We start from the raw sequence: 19,548 nt of genomic DNA on the forward strand, positions 1-19,548 counted from the left end.
ATGCACCCCTTGTAAGATCATCTGTAGAGGAGCAATTAGATCAGCGTCGTTTTTTCACACACAGTCATCAAATGGAAAACTATGCAGCTGATTTCTGTACAAGGACTATAGTTCCTCCCAAGATAATGAATTTTGATTCATTTACCGGTTCTGGGTTATTTTTCCAGCAGCATCTTCTATTTCAAGGGTTGAGCCAATTTCTTACATTACAGGGACCCTACTATCCGAATTTAATCAAGGTATTTTATTCAAATATGAAGATATCATCAAATGGATATATGCTCAGTGAGGTCAACAAGAGAAAAATTAGATTCAAACCTGCTGATTGGTTGAATGTAGCCAACTTGAAGTACGACGGTCAAAAATTGTGTTATTCAAATCTCCCACAGGACTTTCCATATGATCGCAACATGGCATTAACTACTATGATCATACCAGATTTGCAGGGTGGTCAAGGTGTTTTAACGGTGGGTTGTTTGAATATCAATGATAGGCTTCTGCATTATATTATTGTGCATATGTTGACTCCGCGACCAGGGAATTTTGCTAGGTTATTGCATGAAGATATTTTTATGATATGGGTGCTTAAAAATAATATAGCAATCAATTGGCCTCATCACATCATGCAGCATATGCTTAAATGTGTTAGATGTTAAGATGTGTGTTTCCGTTATTTGGGCATAGTCTATTCTGTATTAAGGGCATTGGCCCATATCTTACAATATAAATAAACTACCCTATGTGTATGCTAAACACACAAAGGATATTTTCTCCCAATCTTCTCTATTTCTCATATGGTATCTAGAGCACAGGAATAGTTCCAGTCAACTCCACGGTCTCCGGCACCCATCACTGCCACTGCCGTTGCAGTCGCCGTCGCTGCCGTCGCCTCCACCGCTGCCGTCGCCGCCGCCGCCGCCGAAGTTCTAGAATCGACCGGCGACCACACCATCGGAATCGTCTCGGCCGGGCGACCACCATGGTACGAAGATCGCGGCGAACGGACCACCCACGCGCCGCCGCAAGAGTCGCCGTTGCCGCCGCGCGTGCCGGCGCGTCGCCGGAGCTTTCTGCCGCCGATCAGCACCGCCGTGATCGCCTCCTCACCCTCTTTCTGGATCTGTGGTCGTTGCGTCAATCGGAGCACTTTGAATTTTTAGGGTTTCTCCCTCTCCATGGCGTCTTTCTCGTCTACAAACACCTCTATTGGTGGCTCATCTTCTGATCCCTCAATATATACCAATTATGTGAATGTACACTTGTCCATTGACAAGTTAGATGACACAAATTATGCAACATGGGCGTCCGACATCAAACTTTGGTTGAAGAGTCAGGGGTACTTAGATTATCTTACTCAAAATGTGACTACTGCTCCCATAGATGACACTTCCCGCTGGATGAAAATTGATGCTCAGTTATGCATTGTTATAAAGTCCACCATTCACTCCTCACTGAAACAAATGTTTCGATCCTATGAAACATGTTCAGAAGTATGGGCACAAGCGAAGTTGTTATACACAAATGACACTCAGCATCTTTATGGTGTTTGTCAGGACCTATTAACTGTTATTGGTCCGCGCAATCTTGGTCCCATGGCAGAATATTTGGGTAAAATTCATGCCCTTCTTCATGACTTTAATGATATATTACCTCCTGCTTCCACTCCTGCTGAAGAATTGGAACAACGATAAAAGTTCTTCATGTTGTTGGCATTATACGGACTCTCTGATGATGTTTCTCATGTCCGTGATCAGATTTTGGGTTCTCCTGTCATACCCAACTTTACTTCTACTTGTTCTGCTCTTTTGCGTATACCGAGCAAACCCGTCACTGAGACATCCCCTCACACTGATGATTCCTCTGTTATGGCTGCTCAACGTGATGATCGAAGTCGGTCTCGCAAGCCAAGTAAAGGACGTCCAAAATGTGACCATTGTGGCAAGTTAGGCCACAAGATTGATAGATGTTATGCTCTCCATGGACGTCCTCCTCGACCTGTAGCAATGGCAAATTCTGATCCACCTCCCCGATCACCGTTTGCAGACCATCCTACTTCATCTAATATCATAGACAAACCTGCAATCTTTAACGAATTTCTTAGATGGTATGAGGATCATCAGCACTCTGGTTCCACTACATTTGCATCTGTTGCACGTATAGGTACACCTTTTGTTGGTCTAACTCACTCCCTCGGACCTTGGGTCCTTGACTCAGGCGCCACCGATCATATCACTGGTAACAAGTCTTTGTTTTCTTCCTTGTCATGTCCGGATAATTTACCCTCGGTAACCATGGCTGATGGGTCTAGAGTCTCATCTCATGGTATTGGTACTGTTAATATTTTTCCATCCATATCCATTGATCATGTACTTTATGTCCCTGGGTCTCCCTTCAACTTATTGTCCATTAGTCGTTTAACTCGTACTCTTAATTGTGTTATTTCATTTACTAAAGATTCTGTTTGGTTGCAGGACCGGAGTTCGAAACACATGATTGGCACAGGATGTGAGTCTCATGGCCTTTATCATCTCCGCCCTTCTCCACATGTTGGCGTAGTCATGGAGTCACCATCCCTTCTTCATGCTCAGTTCGGTCATCCTAGTCTTGCCAAACTACAACAACTTGTCCCGAGGTTGTCCACATTATCCAGTTTGTCGTGTGAGTCTTGTTAGTTAGGGAAGCATACTCGTAGTTCCTTTCCTCGTAGTGTCTCACAACGGGCGTCGTCCCCCTTTTCATTGGTTCATTCTGACATTTGGGGACCTAGTCGTGTTAAGTCCATTTTAGGTTTTCAGTATTTTGTTACCTTTATTGATGACTATTCCAGATGTACTTGGTTGTTTTTAATGAAGAATCGTTCTAAGTTGTTTTCTATTTTCCAATCTTTTTTCAATGAAATAAAAACACAGTTTGGGGTGTCTATTCGAAATTTACGTAGTGATAATGGCCGTGAATACCTTTCTCACCCGTTTAAACAATTTATGGCTTCTCATGGCATTCTTCACCAAACCTCATGTGCTTATACCCCTCAATAAAATGGGGTGGCTGAGCGCAAGAATAGACACCTTATTGAAACAACTCGTACACTTCTGATTCATGGTCAAGTACCTTCACGTTTTTGGGGTGATGCAGTTCTCACAACATGTTATCTTATCAACCGCATGCCATCTTCTGTCCTAGATAACAAAATCCCTCATTCTATCTTATTTCCTCAAGACCCTCTGCATCCATTACCTCTTCGAGTTTTTGGGTTTACATGTTTTGATCATGATTTTAGTCCTGGTCTTGATAAGTTATCTCCTAGGTCTCACAAATATTTCTTCTTAGGATTTCCACGGTCACGAAAGGGCTATAAGTGTTTTTCCCCTTCCCTCAATCGTCATTTTATCTCTGCTGATGTCACTTTTGATGAGTCTTCTTTTTACTTTTCACATCTATCTTCTAGTTCTGTACCTCTCCCTGTTACTGTTGATATTCCTCTTATCTGTGATCCTCCTGGTGATGCTTCACCCATTTTTTCTTCTCCTTCTTTAGACTCTCATTCACCACAGGATCATCCTTCACCTCCACCCCTTCAGGTTTATAGTCGTCGTAATTGTCTCCCTCATGACTCACTTTCGGTGCCGCCTCATGTGTCTCCTCCGGCTCCAGCAACTGAGTCTGACTTGCCTATTGCCCTTCGTACAGGTATACGCTCTAGCCGTAACCCTTCCCCCCATTATACTGTTCTTAATTACCACAGATTATCTCCATCTTTTTATACTTGTCTCTCATCCATTTCTTCTGTGTCAATTCCAAAATCTGTGGGTGATGCCTTAACTCATCCTGGTTGGCGTCAAGCTATGATGGATGAATTAAGTGCTTTATAGGAAAGTGGAACTTGGGAGCTTGTCCAATTACCATCTGGAAAGTCTGTTGTTGGTTGCAGGTGGGTGTATGCTATCAAGGTTGGTCCTGATGGCACAATTGATCGTCTGAAAGCTCGGCTGGTTGCCAAAGGCTACACTAAGATTTTTGGTTTGGATTATGGTGATACTTTTTCTCCAGTGGCAAAAATGACCTCTGTTCGCCTATTCATTGCCATGGTCGCTCTTCGACAATGGCCTCTTTACCAACTTGATGTCAAAAATGCTTTCCTCAATGGTGATTTGCATGAAGAAATTTATATGGAGCAACCGCCTGGCTTTGTTGCTCAGGGGGAGTCATCTGGATTGGTATGTCGTCTTCGCAAATCCTTATATGGCCTAAAACAGTCTCCTCGGGCCTGGTTTGGTAAATTCAGTTGTGTTGTTCAACAATTTGGTATGTCTCACAGTGAAGCGGATCATTCAGTGTTCTATCGCCACTCGAGTGTTGGATGTATCTGTAACATCCCGATTATATAATAACAAATATTACATAATAAAGACGTCAACATTAAAATATAGAGAACAGTCAGAATATGACGTGTAATTTAGGTGTGAAATTACAATCATCCAAATAAAAGGAGTGAAAATTTAAACTTGAACAGTTGAAAGGATTGATCACTACAAGTGTTCAATCAGGAAATTTCTAAGAAGACTACTCTGCAACATCAGCAACCTCCCACTCTTGCTCCAAGGGGATCTCCTCGACGACATCTGCTCTCATCCAAGTGGATGATCATCGCCAAAGAAATGTATCCAAACGGCACACAACACAAACAACGCAAGGGTGAGCTAGATATAAAAAGCATGTTATACATACAACACAATTAATTCATGTCATCATACGTAGATACATATACAGGAACCATTAAAGCATACTAATTAACCCACATCTCATACCCTCATACAACTCATCTTTACACTTGCATAGTTCAGCTGGCACTCCCCAACACTATGCAAGGTAAATCCACACATACGACTCATATTTACGCTCGCATAGTTCAGCTGGCACTCCCCAACACTATGCAAGGTAAATTCCCAACACACGATTCATATTTACACTCGCATAGTTCAGCTGGCACTCCCCAACACTATGCAAGGTAAATTCCCAACACACGACTCATACGGATTTGTATAACTGTCGAACTATCAGTCGTCTTTGCACTTGCATAGTTCAACTGGTCTTTCTCCAACACTAGCAAGGTAAATCCCCCAATCTGTCTATGTCTAAATTCAAAGACTATAGACGAGGACCTCCCTCTACTCTCACCACTTACATTGTTCTCCTCTATTTGAGTATGAACAATGCTTTGAGTGTAGGGATAGACAGACCAAAATACAAAGTTCACTACAGCTATACAGACACACCACCACATATCACTTTTGTCCATCTCTCCTCGAGATGTCCAAATCATACTCAAATACATTATTCACTTTCACAATCATATTATCACAGTAATTTAGCATATATCATGCATTCACATACTTTCACATAAATCCCATTACAATATACACATAATTCAATTCTAGAGAAAATCAACTTTGAACCCAATACTATTTGTAGAACACTATTCATCCGAACACTATTCATCCAAACACTATTCATCCGAACACTATTCATCCAAACACTATTCATCCAAACACTATTCATCCAAACACTATTCATCCGAACACCTATGGAACGAACGTTACTAGACGAACGTCGTTTTCAAATCAACAAGCCGAACCCTACTTTGGACGTACGTCATTCACCAAAATGATATGGACGAACGCTACTGGACGAACGCTAAACAACAGGCCGAACACTCTTTGGACGAACGCTAAACAACATGCCGAACACTTCTTTGGACGAACGTCATAAAATGATCTGGACGAACGCTATCTGCTGACAGCTATATTGCCGAACACTATACTATTTGAACGGACCCTATTAAACGAACGCCATCTGCCGAACGTTATTACGTAGAACACCATATTAACCGCACACTCTTAGGACGAGCACTGTGGGATCAAACGCCTAAAACCGAGCACCATCAAAAGTATTAGACCGAACGTTAAACCATCGAACAACACACTGGCCGTTACTATGCCGAACGCTAAAACCGAACGCCTCCAATGTCAGTCGAACGCTAAAACCGAACGCCTCCAATATTCAGTCGAACGCTAGAACCAAACGCCTCCAATATTCAAACTTAAGACTATCAAATGAAAACCGAACGCTCAACATTGCTACCCGAAAATACTAAGTAAAGAATGAACGCTCATATTCAGTAATATACCAAGGCCGATCGTTTAAGATCTCAAACTTAAAATATTGAATTACGGCCGAACGCTCACAATCAGAATTATTTAAGAACGAACGTTTATAATCCAAACTTAACAATCCAAATTAAGACCGAACGCTCACAAGCGAGAATACCTTATCAAAACCGAACGCTCAGCAGAACAAGACCGAACTCTCAAGATTCCAAACTTAAGACTACCAAACCAAGACCGAACGCTCACAATCAGAATCAAGCCAAGACCGAACGCTAAATATCATTTTCGGAGGATATCATTTGGAGGGCGAACGCCTATGATCACTATTTCACCAAAGCGGACGTTTTAAGATTCAAGCCTGATTATACTCAATTAAGCCGAACGCTACAGTTAACAACTTAACAACGAACGCTCAAGATTGAAACCTATGCATACCAATTTAAGAACGAACGCTCAAAGTCCATTATACACTCGGACGAACGCTCTAAATCACCATTAGAGATTACTCAATTAAAACCGAACACTAAAATCATCAAGACCGAACGCTACACTCACATGGATATACGAACGCGAACGCTCGTCAAACTGAAAACCGAACGCTCATCATATTTTGGCCGACGAGCCATTTTGGACGAACGCTGACGTTCGCTAACCACAAAACCGAACGCTCTTAGCGAATGGGACGAACATCCCATTTTCACTCACCAAATTGAACGTACGCGCGTTTTTGCAGAATTCTGCAGAAATCGCACCAGGTTTTCCAGAACCCAGAAAACCCCAATATTTCATCCCCAAAATTTCCAGATTTGCATCAAACATAGTATATATAAACAATCAAACAAAAGATCTAGCTCCCCTTACCTCTTGAAGACTTCCTTAAATCTTGAAATGCAGTGTGCGGATCTCCTTCCAACTCCTTGAATCTACCAACTCTTCTCCTTAAGAATTAGAACCCGTGAACTCCCCAGCTTCTCCCTTCCTTCCTTAGTGTTGTGCCCACTGATGATGGAGATGATGGTGTTCCTTAGTGGTTGGAGCACTTCAAAGTGGGAAGACCTACCACCCATCAGCTAGCTGCACCACTCTGCAGACAGGGAGCCCCTCCATTTTCTCAACGTGCAGCCGCCCCTTTCCACTTCCAGGAACGTGCCTCCCTTCCTCCACCACTTTCTTCTTTTAAAATAAAACTCGGTCCTTACAGCCGCTCCCTTCCATTTCCAGGAACTTTCCTCCCTTCCTCCACCACTTTCCTCTTTTAAAATAAAAAGGACACTCGGTCCTTACATTCTCCCCAACAACAAAAATTTTCGTCCTCGAAAATTTAGCTTACCAAAACAAGTAAGTTTCTCCTATCTCGTTCTTTAACTCCCGGTAGAGTTGTCTGCTCTACCATCCAAGATTTACACTTTAGACAACTTGGCATACAATCTTCTTTTTCTCAGTACTCCAAGTACTGCACTAAGGTGATCTTCATGTTCTTCTCGTGTCTTAGGATAGACAAGTATGTCATCTATAAATACCACCACCAACTTGTCCAAGAAAGGTCTGAAAATTTGATTCATATAGTCCATGAAAATGGCTGGAGCATTAGTCACGCCAAAAGGCATAACCACATACTCGTAGTGGCCATATCTAGACCTGAACGCCATCTTCTGCACATCCTCTGCTTTTACTAAGATTTGATGATAACCCGACCTCAGATCAATCTTAGAGAATATTGTAGCTCCGTGTAGTTGATCTATCAAATCATCTATTCTCGGCAACGGATACATATTCTTGATCGTCAATTTATTCAGTTGCCGATAATCAACGCACAATCTCGATCCACCATCTTTCTTCTTTACTAGTAACACTGGTGCTCCCAAGGCGAAGCACTAGGTCGGATAAACTGTTTCTCCAACAGGTCTTCAATCTGCTTCTTTAACTCTACCAATTCTGCTGGAGCCATCCTATAAGGAGCTATAGAAACTGGTCTTGCTTCTGAGACCAAATCAATAGATAACTTCACCTCACGTGGAGGAGGTAAACCAAGAACCTCTTCATGAAAACATCCAAGAAGTCGTTCACAATTGCAAGGTTTACACTCTGACTCCCCTGCGCCGCATGATTTGAAACTTGCATCGCTTCTATATGTGATAACTCTAAGAAGCAACTAGCACTGTCCAGGAGGTCTTGCCTTAAGACTCCGATCATCTAAGACATACCTTTGTTTTCATCCGAAAACAGCATCTCCTTACTATCACAATCGACGAGTTGGCATATAGCCAAACCATTCGCAAGATTACTTCTAATTCTTGCAAAGGTAAACGGGTGAGATTTACCTTGAACTAACGTCCCTTTACGACAATCGGACAACGGACATACAGAAGACGTCCCGATTAACCCTAATGCTGGTGTAGACACCACCACATCAACGCCTAACTCTTCTACTGACATCCCCAACTTTCAACAACCGCCTTCGATACGAAGGAGTGTGTTGTCCCCCGAACCAAAGAAACAACACCAGGCACACCAAGAAATAAACAATTACAGATGAGGATGTTACCTGAGCGGATTGCCTCTGATCCAACCATGGCGTACACTCTGCCCATCGTCTGAGGTCTTTCACCTCCCCTAGGTGGAGGCAAACCAGTCCTCTGTGCCTGAGACCCCGATCCTACTGCAGAAGTACACTCATCTGCAAAGTGACCCTCTTTCCCGCATTTGAAACACTTCATTGTTCTTCTTCTACTAGGGCAGTTGTTCCGGTAATGAGGTCCTCCACAGGTAAAACATCTAACGGTGCCGGATGGGCCGGTTGGTCCTGACTTCACCGATGGTTGATAGGATGAACCCCTAGACCCAGAAAAGAAGGATGGTCTAGCGTAAGGCGTCTTCTTAATGCTAAATCCATCACGAGATCCAGATGATTCCCCATTCTTAGTAGGCTGATTCTGCTGTCCCTCAGATTTCCCCTTTGTCTTCTCTAGATCACGGGACATCTCCACCAATGTAGGGAACTCTCTGATGCGTAACCCCTTTACCAGCAATTTGATATCATTCCTCAAGCCATTCTCGAACTTTCTGCACTGCCACTCTTCATCCACTACCATAGTGTTGAAGCGAAGTAAGTGCTTGAAGCGATCTGCATACTCTGACACTGACCTGTTGTCCTGTATCAGCTCCAAGAATTCTACCTCCTTTGCAAATCTCACACTGTCAGGGAAGTACTCAGCGTAGAATTTGACTCTAAACAACTCCCAAGTAATAGGAGTCCTACTCCTTTCAAGGATCATCTTCATGCTGCTCCACCAATGGCCAGCTTCTCCGGTCAACAGATATTGAGTAAAGGCCAATTTCTTCTCATCACGACACCCCTTAGCTTCAAATATCCTCTCCATATCCCTGAACCAATGGTCGGCTTTATCAGGGCTGCACTTTCCAGTGAATCTAGCTGGGTGATGTTGGAGAAAGTTTTCCAAGCTCCACTCTTGGACTGGAACAGCGAAGGGAGGAACATTTGGAGTGGTCCTGCCATTAGTTAACACATCCACGAACTGCCTTTGAGTATTCTCAGATGATACTCTAGCATTCTCAGCCGATACTCTAGCAGCTTCCAAATTTTGTAATGCAATGGTGTTCTGCTGAACCAATGCAGCATTTTGACGTTGCAATGCCTGAAGTACCGCATTCAACATCTGATTAGAGTCAGACGGATCGACATCTGAAGAAGGGCTCCATTTAGATGTCATCTTCTGTTCATACAGAGAGGAAAACTATTAGTCCAACTCAATGAAACTAATGTGACTTCTGACAAAACGGCCAAAATTCACAATCACAAACAGTGCACACCCACAACCTAAAGGTTTCTAAGGAAGAACTGCTCTGATACCATTAATGTAACATCCCGATTATATAATAACAAATATTACATAATAAAGACGTCAACATTCAAATATAGAGAACAGTCAGAATATGACGTGTAATTTAGGTGTGAAATTACAATCATCCAAATAAAAGGAGTGAAAATTTAAACTTGAACAGTTGAAAGGATTGATCACTACAAGTGTTCAATCAGGAAATTTCTAAGAAGACTACTCTGCAACATCAGCAACCTCCCACTCTTGCTCCAAGGGGATCTCCTCGACGACATCTGCTCCTATCCAAGTGGATGATCATCGCCAAAGAAATGTATCCAAACGGCACACAACACAAACAACGCAAGGGTGAGCTAGATATAAAAAGCATGTTATACATACAACACAATTAATTCATGTCATCATACGTAGATACATATACAGGAACCATTAAAGCATACTAATTAACCCACATCTCATACCCTCATACAACTCATCTTTACACTTGCATAGTTCAGCTGGCACTCCCCAACACTATGCAAGGTAAATCCACACATACGACTCATATTTACGCTCGCATAGTTCAGCTGGCACTCCCCAACACTATGCAAGGTAAATTCCCAACACACGATTCATATTTACACTCGCATAGTTCAGCTGGCACTCCCCAACACTATGCAAGGTAAATTCCCAACACACGACTCATACGGATTTGTATAACTGTCGAACTATCAGTCGTCTTTGCACTTGCATAGTTCAACTGGTCTTTCTCCAACACTAGCAAGGTAAATCCCCCAATCTGTCTATGTCTAAATTCAAAGACTATAGACGAGGACCTCCCTCTACTCTCACCACTTACATTGTTCTCCTCTATTTGAGTATGAACAATGCTTTGAGTGTAGGGATAGACAGACCAAAATACAAAGTTCACTACAGCTATACAGACACACCACCACATATCACTTTTGTCCATCTCTCCTCGAGATGTCCAAATCATACTCAAATACATTATTCACTTTCACAATCATATTATCACAGTAATTTAGCATATATCATGCATTCACATACTTTCACATAAATCCCATTACAATATACACATAATTCAATTCTAGAGAAAATCAACTTTGAACCCAATACTATTTGTAGAACACTATTCATCCGAACACTATTCATCCAAACACTATTCATCCGAACACTATTCATCCAAACACTATTCATCCAAACACTATTCATCCAAACACTATTCATCCGAACACCTATGGAACGAACGTTACTAGACGAACGTCGTTTTCAAATCAACAAGCCGAACCCTACTTTGGACGTACGTCATTCACCAAAATGATATGGACGAACGCTACTGGACGAACGCTAAACAACAGGCCGAACACTCTTTGGACGAACGCTAAACAACATGCCGAACACTTCTTTGGACGAACGTCATAAAATGATCTGGACGAACGCTATCTGCTGACAGCTATATTGCCGAACACTATACTATTTGAACGGACCCTATTAAACGAACGCCATCTGCCGAACGTTATTACGTAGAACACCATATTAACCGCACACTCTTAGGACGAGCACTGTGGGATCAAACGCCTAAAACCGAGCACCATCAATAGTATTAGACCGAACGTTAAACCATCGAACAACACACTGGCCGTTACTATGCCGAACGCTAAAACCGAACGCCTCCAATGTCAGTCGAACGCTAAAACCGAACGCCTCCAATATTCAGTCGAACGCTAGAACCAAACGCCTCCAATATTCAAACTTAAGACTATCAAATGAAAACCGAACGCTCAACATTGCTACCCGAAAATACTAAGTAAAGAATGAACGCTCATATTCAGTAATATACCAAGGCCGATCGTTTAAGATCTCAAACTTAAAATATTGAATTACGGCCGAACGCTCACAATCAGAATTATTTAAGAACGAACGTTTATAATCCAAACTTAACAATCCAAATTAAGACCGAACGCTCACAAGCGAGAATACCTTATCAAAACCGAACGCTCAGCAGAACAAGACCGAACTCTCAAGATTCCAAACTTAAGACTACCAAACCAAGACCGAACGCTCACAATCAGAATCAAGCCAAAACCGAACGCTAAATATCATTTTCGGAGGATATCATTTGGAGGGCGAACGCCTATGATCACTATTTCACCAAAGCGGACGTTTTAAGATTCAAGCCTGATTATACTCAATTAAGCCGAACGCTACAGTTAACAACTTAACAACGAACGCTCAAGATTGAAACCTATGCATACCAATTTAAGAACGAACGCTCAAAGTCCATTATACACTCGGACGAACGCTCTAAATCACCATTAGAGATTACTCAATTAAAACCGAACGCTAAAATCATCAAGACCGAACGCTACACTCACATGGATATACGAACGCGAACGCTCGTCAAACTGAAAACCGAACGCTCATCATATTTTGGCCGACGAGCCATTTTGGACGAACGCTGACGTTCGCTAACCACAAAACCGAACGCTCTTAGCGAATGGGACGAACATCCCATTTTCACTCACCAAATTGAACGTACGCGCGTTTTTGCAGAATTCTGCAGAAATCGCACCAGGTTTTCCAGAACCCAGAAAACCCCAATATTTCATCCCCAAAATTTCCAGATTTGCATCAAACATAGTATATATCAACAATCAAACAAAAGATCTAGCTCCCCTTACCTCTTGAAGACTTCCTTAAATCTTGAAATGCAGTGTGCGGATCTCCTTCCAACTCCTTGAATCTACCAACTCTTCTCCTTAAGAATTAGAACCCGTGAACTCCCCAGCTTCTCCCTTCCTTCCTTAGTGTTGTGCCCACTGATGATGGAGATGATGGTGTTCCTTAGTGGTTGGAGCACTTCAAAGTGGGAAGACCTACCACCCATCAGCTAGCTGCACCACTCTGCAGACAGGGAGCCCCTCCATTTTCTCAACGTGCAGCCGCCCCTTTCCACTTCCAGGAACGTGCCTCCCTTCCTCCACCACTTTCTTCTTTTAAAATAAAACTCGGTCCTTATAGCCGCTCCCTTCCATTTCCAGGAACTTTCCTCCCTTCCTCCACCACTTTCCTCTTTTAAAATAAAAAGGACACTCGGTCCTTACAGTATCTACTTAATAGTGTATGTCGATGATATTGTTCTCACAGGAAGCGACTATCTTGGCATCTCTCAGATGAAACAACACCTTTGTCATCATTTTCAAACCAAAGATCTTGGCAAACTCCGGTACTTTTTGGGTATTGAAGTAGCACAATCCAATGATGGTATTGTCATATCTCAGAGGAAGTATGCGTTAGACATCTTGGAGGAAACAGGGTTAATGAACTGTAAATCTGTTGAGACACCTATGGACCCTAACATCAAACTCCTACCAAATCAGGGGGAGCCTTTCTCAGATCCTGAACGGTACAGAAGACTAGTTGGTAAATTAAACTATCTTACTGTTACGCGTCCTGACATTTCCTTCGCAGTTAGTGTGGTGAGTCAATTTCTAAACTCCCCATGTGAAGACCATTGGGATGCAGTTGTTCGCATACTAAAGTATATTAAAAGATCACCTGGAAAAGGTTTGCTATATGACCCTAACAACGATACAAAACTCGTTTGTTATTCAGATGCTGATTGGGCTGGTTCCCCTTCTGATAGGAGGTCTACTTCTGGATATTGTGTCTCTATTGGTAGCAACCTGATGTCTTGGAAAAGTAAGAAGCAAAGTGTTGTGGCAAGGTCCAGTGCAGAAGCAGAATATAGAGTTATGGCATCAGCTACTTGTGAGCTTGTGCAGCTTAAACAATTGCTTAGTGAATTGAAATTTGGAGATGTCACTCACATGATACTTATATGTGATAATCAAGCTGCTCTCCATATTAGCTCTAACCCTGTCTTCCATGAGAGAACCAAACACATTGAAGTTGATTGTCATTTCATTCGAGAAAAAATCATATCCGGAGATATCAAGACTGAGTTTGTTAACTCAAGCAACCAGTTGGCAGACATATTCACTAAGTCCTTACGAGGACCTAGAATTGATTATCTTTGTAACAAGCTTGGAACATATGATTTATATGCTCCATCTTGAGGGGGAGTGTTAGATGTTAAGATGTGTGTTTCTGTTATTTGGGCTTAGTCTATTCTGTATTAAGGGCATTGGCCCATATCTTACAATATAAATAAACTACCCTATGTGTATGCTAAACACACAAGGGATATTTTCTCCCAATCTTCTCTATTTCTCATAGCAATCAATTGGCCTCATCACATCATGCAGCATATGCTTAAATGCAAGGCCAGTGACACACCCCTCCCATACGGTGTCCTTATCACACAGATCATGCAATATTGTGGAGTTCACGTCAATGCCGATGCCAGCACTCATATAGGGTCCCGACATCACTTTTCTATCAATTCTTTGAAGAGGATGAAAATTATTAATGACAACGGTGTTTGACAACACGATCTGGATGATGATGAAGAAGAAGACCAAGCAGACCCTCATCACCATACTGTGCAGCCTCCTCCTCCTCCTCTATCTAATGCTAACATGATCACTCAAATGTGGGAAGGAGTACAAGACTTGAGACACAGAATGCAGGGTATGAAACAAATGTAGGTGCGGGTTCAACGTATTGAAGATAACTTGGCAAACCTTTCCCTAGACATGAACTGTCAATTTTCTCACCTCAATCAAAATGTGAACTCGATTCTTCACCATTTAGATGATTAAGTTCATTATATTTCCGATAATGTATTACATGACTTTAATATATATAAGTTTCTTTGTATGTGACTTCCAAAAATTACATTATATATTAATTGTGGTTGTTTGATTAATGTTAATCATTCTCACTTCAATGACTTACAAATTCATATCACTTCGTACTAAATTATATTACCATTTAAAATTACATTTTAAAATACAATCATTTTACTACATTATAACTTTTATAATTTTGTAAACATTAATTTTAACAATGATTTCTAATTTTTCCTCTTCATAAACATTTTTACAATTAAATATAACATTACAAAATTACATTTTATAATACTTTTATAACTAGGGGCAATTTGGTCATCTTCATTTTCTACCAATTAAACTAATTTTTAAAATCTATCACATCAATCAAATCCTACACTAATTCTCATAAACTTTACTTCCAAATCTACTCTCAATTACCCACAAATCCACTCAAAAAAACAACTAACAAAATTACCCTCAAATCCACACAAATCCATTCAAATCATCTCCCCCAAATCCCCCCAAAAAAACACACCGTAAGAGATATTGCAAAAAACAAAAAAGTGAAGTATGTCCACGTAAAAGTTAACTTCAGAGAAAGAAGTTAGTTAACTTCAAATTTTAAAACATAAGATAACCAAAGGTGCGAAAAGTAAGTTACTATGATTCATTAGGATAACTCATCACATGAATAAAAAATAGTTAATTTAATTTAATTTATTTTTTTAGGCAAAATTTTTGTAATTTAATTCGATCTATTACAAATTGATAGATTAGTGGGTGAATATACTTAAAGATGTTTAGTTCTTTCAAATTATTTTACTTTTTATTACAATACAATTAAAATGGATTAATTCGACTTATTTTTTTATAACAATATAATGAAAATGTTACTTATTTTTATCAAACATCATTAGTTGAAAAATTAAAGTGTTAATTATATGACAAGGAAAATAAATAAATTTAATGTTCAAATATTATTGAAGATCATTCTTTTAAAAAGATAAAAAATTGTTAACCTACACAATTAGAAGTAGTAAATAATTATAATAAATTTTTAAAAAAATGATAAAAATTTAATAAAGGGTTATTGGTGGTGGGTTGTGGGTTAACTTACCTTTAACTTAGCTCGAATCCTGTTTAACCCGTGGGTTAACTGAATCGGTCCAATTTGATTTACATTTAAAAACACTATTTTTTTTCCAACCTAACATGGCTCAAATCTGTAGTGGACCAGGTTGGCTCACGCGTTAGAAATCCATTTTGACATTTGAACATAAGGGTGAAAAAAAAATCCAAAATGTGAAATCCAATCCATAATAATTCAAATCCATATTATGTAAAGTTTATTTAAGTGAATTTATCCCAAATCCAAATCCATATTTTTGGATTTTGAATCTAATCCACTTGACTGGATTTGATTTTATTTGGTTTGGATTTGAATTGGGATTGAATTTGATATGAATCGAATTTAAATTGGATCATGTTTTGAATTTTGAAAATCTAAAGTCAAGGTGCATCTAATTCAAGTCAAGTAAGCTCGAGACCATATCGAGCCAAGTCAAACTAGAGTCAAGGTCTTGCAGAGTCGAGCTAAAGGTTTAGTTGAGTTGGTCTAAGACAAAGATCAAGCTAAGTTGAGTCAAATTTCCTAGGGTGGAAGGATAAGCCAAGTCTGTTGATATTGAAGGTTGAGATAAGTTAGCCTCGGGCTGAAGGTTGAACCAAGTTGGCCTAAATTAGGTGTCTTGAAAGACGACGTAAGTTGACCAGGATTTAAGGTCAACTTTAGTCATCTAAGTCGAATGTCAAGCTGAGTTAGGCTAGGTCAATGGTCGAGCTGAGTTGCCTTGGTCAATGATCAAGTAAAGTTTACCTAATTCGACAATTGAGAAGAGTTAATATGAATCAAAGGTCGATTCGAGTCGATTCAAGCTAAGAGTTGACTAAAGTTGAATGTTAATTTGAGTCGACCCAGGTCGAAGGTTGACTCGAGTCGACCAAATCGAAGGTTGACTCGAGTCGACCAGATCGAAGGTTGACTCGAGTCTACTTAGGCCAAAGGTTAACCTAAGTCAACTCGAGTCAAAGGTCAACCTAATTGTCCCTTGCCAAAAGTCGACCTAAGTTGGCTTGGGTCGTATGATCAAGTTAGGTTGCTCTAGGCTACGGTCTACTCTAACTAAGTTATTCTAGGCTCAAGGTCGAGCTAAGTTGTCGCGATCCCTAGTCGAGCCAAGTCACAGGCCTTAGTCGAGCTTAGGGATGTAAATGGGTGGGGTCAAGTACAAATAGTGCCTACTCGCAACTCGGCCCGTAAAATGAAAACTTTGCCAGTTATCTGTGCGAGTACCCATTTCAAAAAAACCTATGAATATTTTAAAATCCATGTATACCCAGAAATATTAAAAAATGTATACTTTATACATTTTCAAAATAAAATTTAAATAAAATTACAATATATATATATATATATATATATAAATTAATATAAATAAAATAAAATATAAACTAAAATTTAATTTTAATTTAATTAAAATTAATAAAATATATATTAATTTTATTTTAAATTTAATTTAATTACATAAAATATAAATTAAGTGTTTATTTTTATTTTTTAAAGGTAACGGTTACCCGGGGGTCGGGTAGTATGATATCCTCACCCGACTCGTTTATAAACGGGTATTAAAATACCTGATACTCGCATCTCGCGGGTAATAAATACCCGTGGATAACAACTATCCGTCGCAGATTTTATCCGCGGAGATCCGCAGGTGCATATTTTTTTGTCATCACTAGTCGAGCCTAGTCAATCCATGCCTAGGTTAAGTCGAGTCGGCATAGGTTAACTCATCTCGACCCAAGTCAAGTATAGTGAACTAGACTCAATCTGACCCATATTTAATAGACCTAATAGCAAGATATATTAATTGGATTTAATCCAATAATTAAAGTGAGTTTAATCTAGGTGGAATCTATATTTAATCCAATTTTAGTGAGATTAAGAATAAATGCAAATCTTATTATTTTATTTCAAATGAATTTGGATTACAAATCCAATCTATCAATCTAAATAGAATTTTGAAAAATCTAATCCATAACTACCCTTAGTGGAGTGCGAATTTTATATTCCTAAACATTGTCTTATATATATATTTTTTTTTTAAATTTGACAAAGGAAAAGGAATATATATATATATATATATATATATATATATATATATATATATATATATATTTATCTAAATAATCCACCAAATTTAATCAATTTTTATCTTCTTTTTTTTTAATAATTATTTGATTTTTATTCAATTCTTATTTGACATTTTTATTTGTTATTTATATAATTATATTTTTTTCTCAATATTAGAGAAAATAAAATATTTATTCTTTTAACATTGCTTTGATAATATCATATGTACATACTTAGTCCAAATCTCGGGATCCAAAACCAACTCATATGGACTATCCAAATCCTTTAATATAGACCTCGAGATTTATGGACGATTCTCCAATATTATATGTCATTATCTTTTATCACTAGTAAAAAAAGGGATTTAAACTCACACAATAGGCTTCGGTTTAGGAGCAACCGATGCCTATCAGAATGCAGTAGCATTTTCGTAGTTTAGTTGAACTTTTTTGCCTCGGTTCAAGGGGAACCGAGGCATATACATCATATGACCTTGGTTAAAATTTCAACTAATGCCTAACACCTTGAAAAATTCCTATAGATTTTACTTTTGACCAGACAACTTTTTGAATCCTAATCTACTGCCTCAGTTCACTGGGGACCCGAGACATATATATCGTATTACCTTAGTTAAAATTCCAACTGATGCCTTAACACCTGAAAAATTGCTTTTCAAAAGCAACACAACACAATCAACTGTGGCGCCACCGTTCTTGACCTCGGTTGCGCTTCCGGAGGGTGGCTCAACGTGGCTTGTTAGAGCTTGGGACCCTTCCATAGCGGAGGCTCCGTCCTCGGCGTTGACACCCTAAAAGTCAAGGTTCCCCTTCTTCACTACGATTTTAGGGTTCAAACCATCCCTTACAAGTTTCGACTTTTGTATGGTGCTTTTCTCATTGGAGGTTGAAGCTTTGTGGTTTCGATCATGGAGGCACGACTTGGGATTTAGGATTTATCTATTTCTAGGTTTGGTTTGATTTTACAGGTTGACGTTGCCTAATGATGATGAATGGAGGTTGAACGGGGTTGCGCCATGGAGACAGACATGGAGGTTGGTGAGAATGCTAGGTGGTGATGAACAGAGCTTCGTGATGATGCGTCAATGGAGGTTTTTAGTGAAGAAGATGAGTGCGGCAACTTTCGATTGGGGTTTTTTCTGATTGCAGGTCTGTGTTGATGGTGGTGCGAATTAGGGTTTGATGATGACGACATTGACGGTGAAGATGATCAACGGTGGTGCTAGGTTGCGGTGATGGCTGCTGGCGGTGCATGGTAGGTTCGTTGTGGATGGCTGCTGGCTGGCTATGATCATCAGGCACAATGAGAATCTTAAGAGACAGGAGAGGAACGAATATATACTTTTGGTGATTCAAAAGGGGATTTTCAAAACAGAGAAAAGATGCGAGTTGAAAAGGCACTTCGGCAGCTTTATGGTCGTTTCTTCTACCGATTTCCAGATGGAGAATCCGCGGCTGATGTTTATGATAGAATCACTGGTAATATTAATACTATATGTTGTTCGGGAATCAAAGTTATGAAGTTAAGTACTAATGTAGAGTTTTATACTTGTGGTTGAGAACAAATATTAATATTGGAAG

General features: G+C 39.9%; 1 protein-coding gene across 1 annotated transcript; it reads right to left on the reverse strand.

Moving 5' to 3' along the window:
- Nucleotides 1-8,007: 8,007 nt before the first annotated feature.
- On the reverse strand, nt 8,008-9,895 carry LOC128193740 (uncharacterized). The gene is made up of 3 exons (XM_052867827.1): nt 8,710-9,895; nt 8,369-8,593; nt 8,008-8,201 (listed from the first exon to the last, which is right to left on the reverse strand). The coding sequence occupies exons 1-3, from the start codon at nt 9,893-9,895 to the stop codon at nt 8,008-8,010; spliced, it is 1,605 nt and encodes a 534-aa protein (XP_052723787.1).
- Between the last annotated feature and the right edge of the window lie 9,653 nt (nt 9,896-19,548).

This window comes from Vigna angularis, chromosome 8 (genome assembly GCF_016808095.1).
Source record: "Vigna angularis cultivar LongXiaoDou No.4 chromosome 8, ASM1680809v1, whole genome shotgun sequence".
Classification (NCBI taxonomy): domain Eukaryota; kingdom Viridiplantae; phylum Streptophyta; class Magnoliopsida; order Fabales; family Fabaceae; genus Vigna; species Vigna angularis.

Excerpts from the sequence above, each read along its gene's own strand:
- LOC128193740 (XM_052867827.1), bottom strand. The coding sequence starts at position 9,895 with ATGACATCTAAATGGAGCCCTTCTTCAGATGTCGATCCGTCTGACTCT. Across the intron at positions 8,594-8,709 it reads ATCAGAGGCAATCCGCTCAG|TAGAAGAGTTAGGCGTTGAT; the intron begins GTAACATCCTCA and ends TGGGGATGTCAG. Across the intron at positions 8,202-8,368 it reads GTTTTCGGATGAAAACAAAG|AGGTTCTTGGTTTACCTCCT; the intron begins GTATGTCTTAGA and ends GTTTTCATGAAG.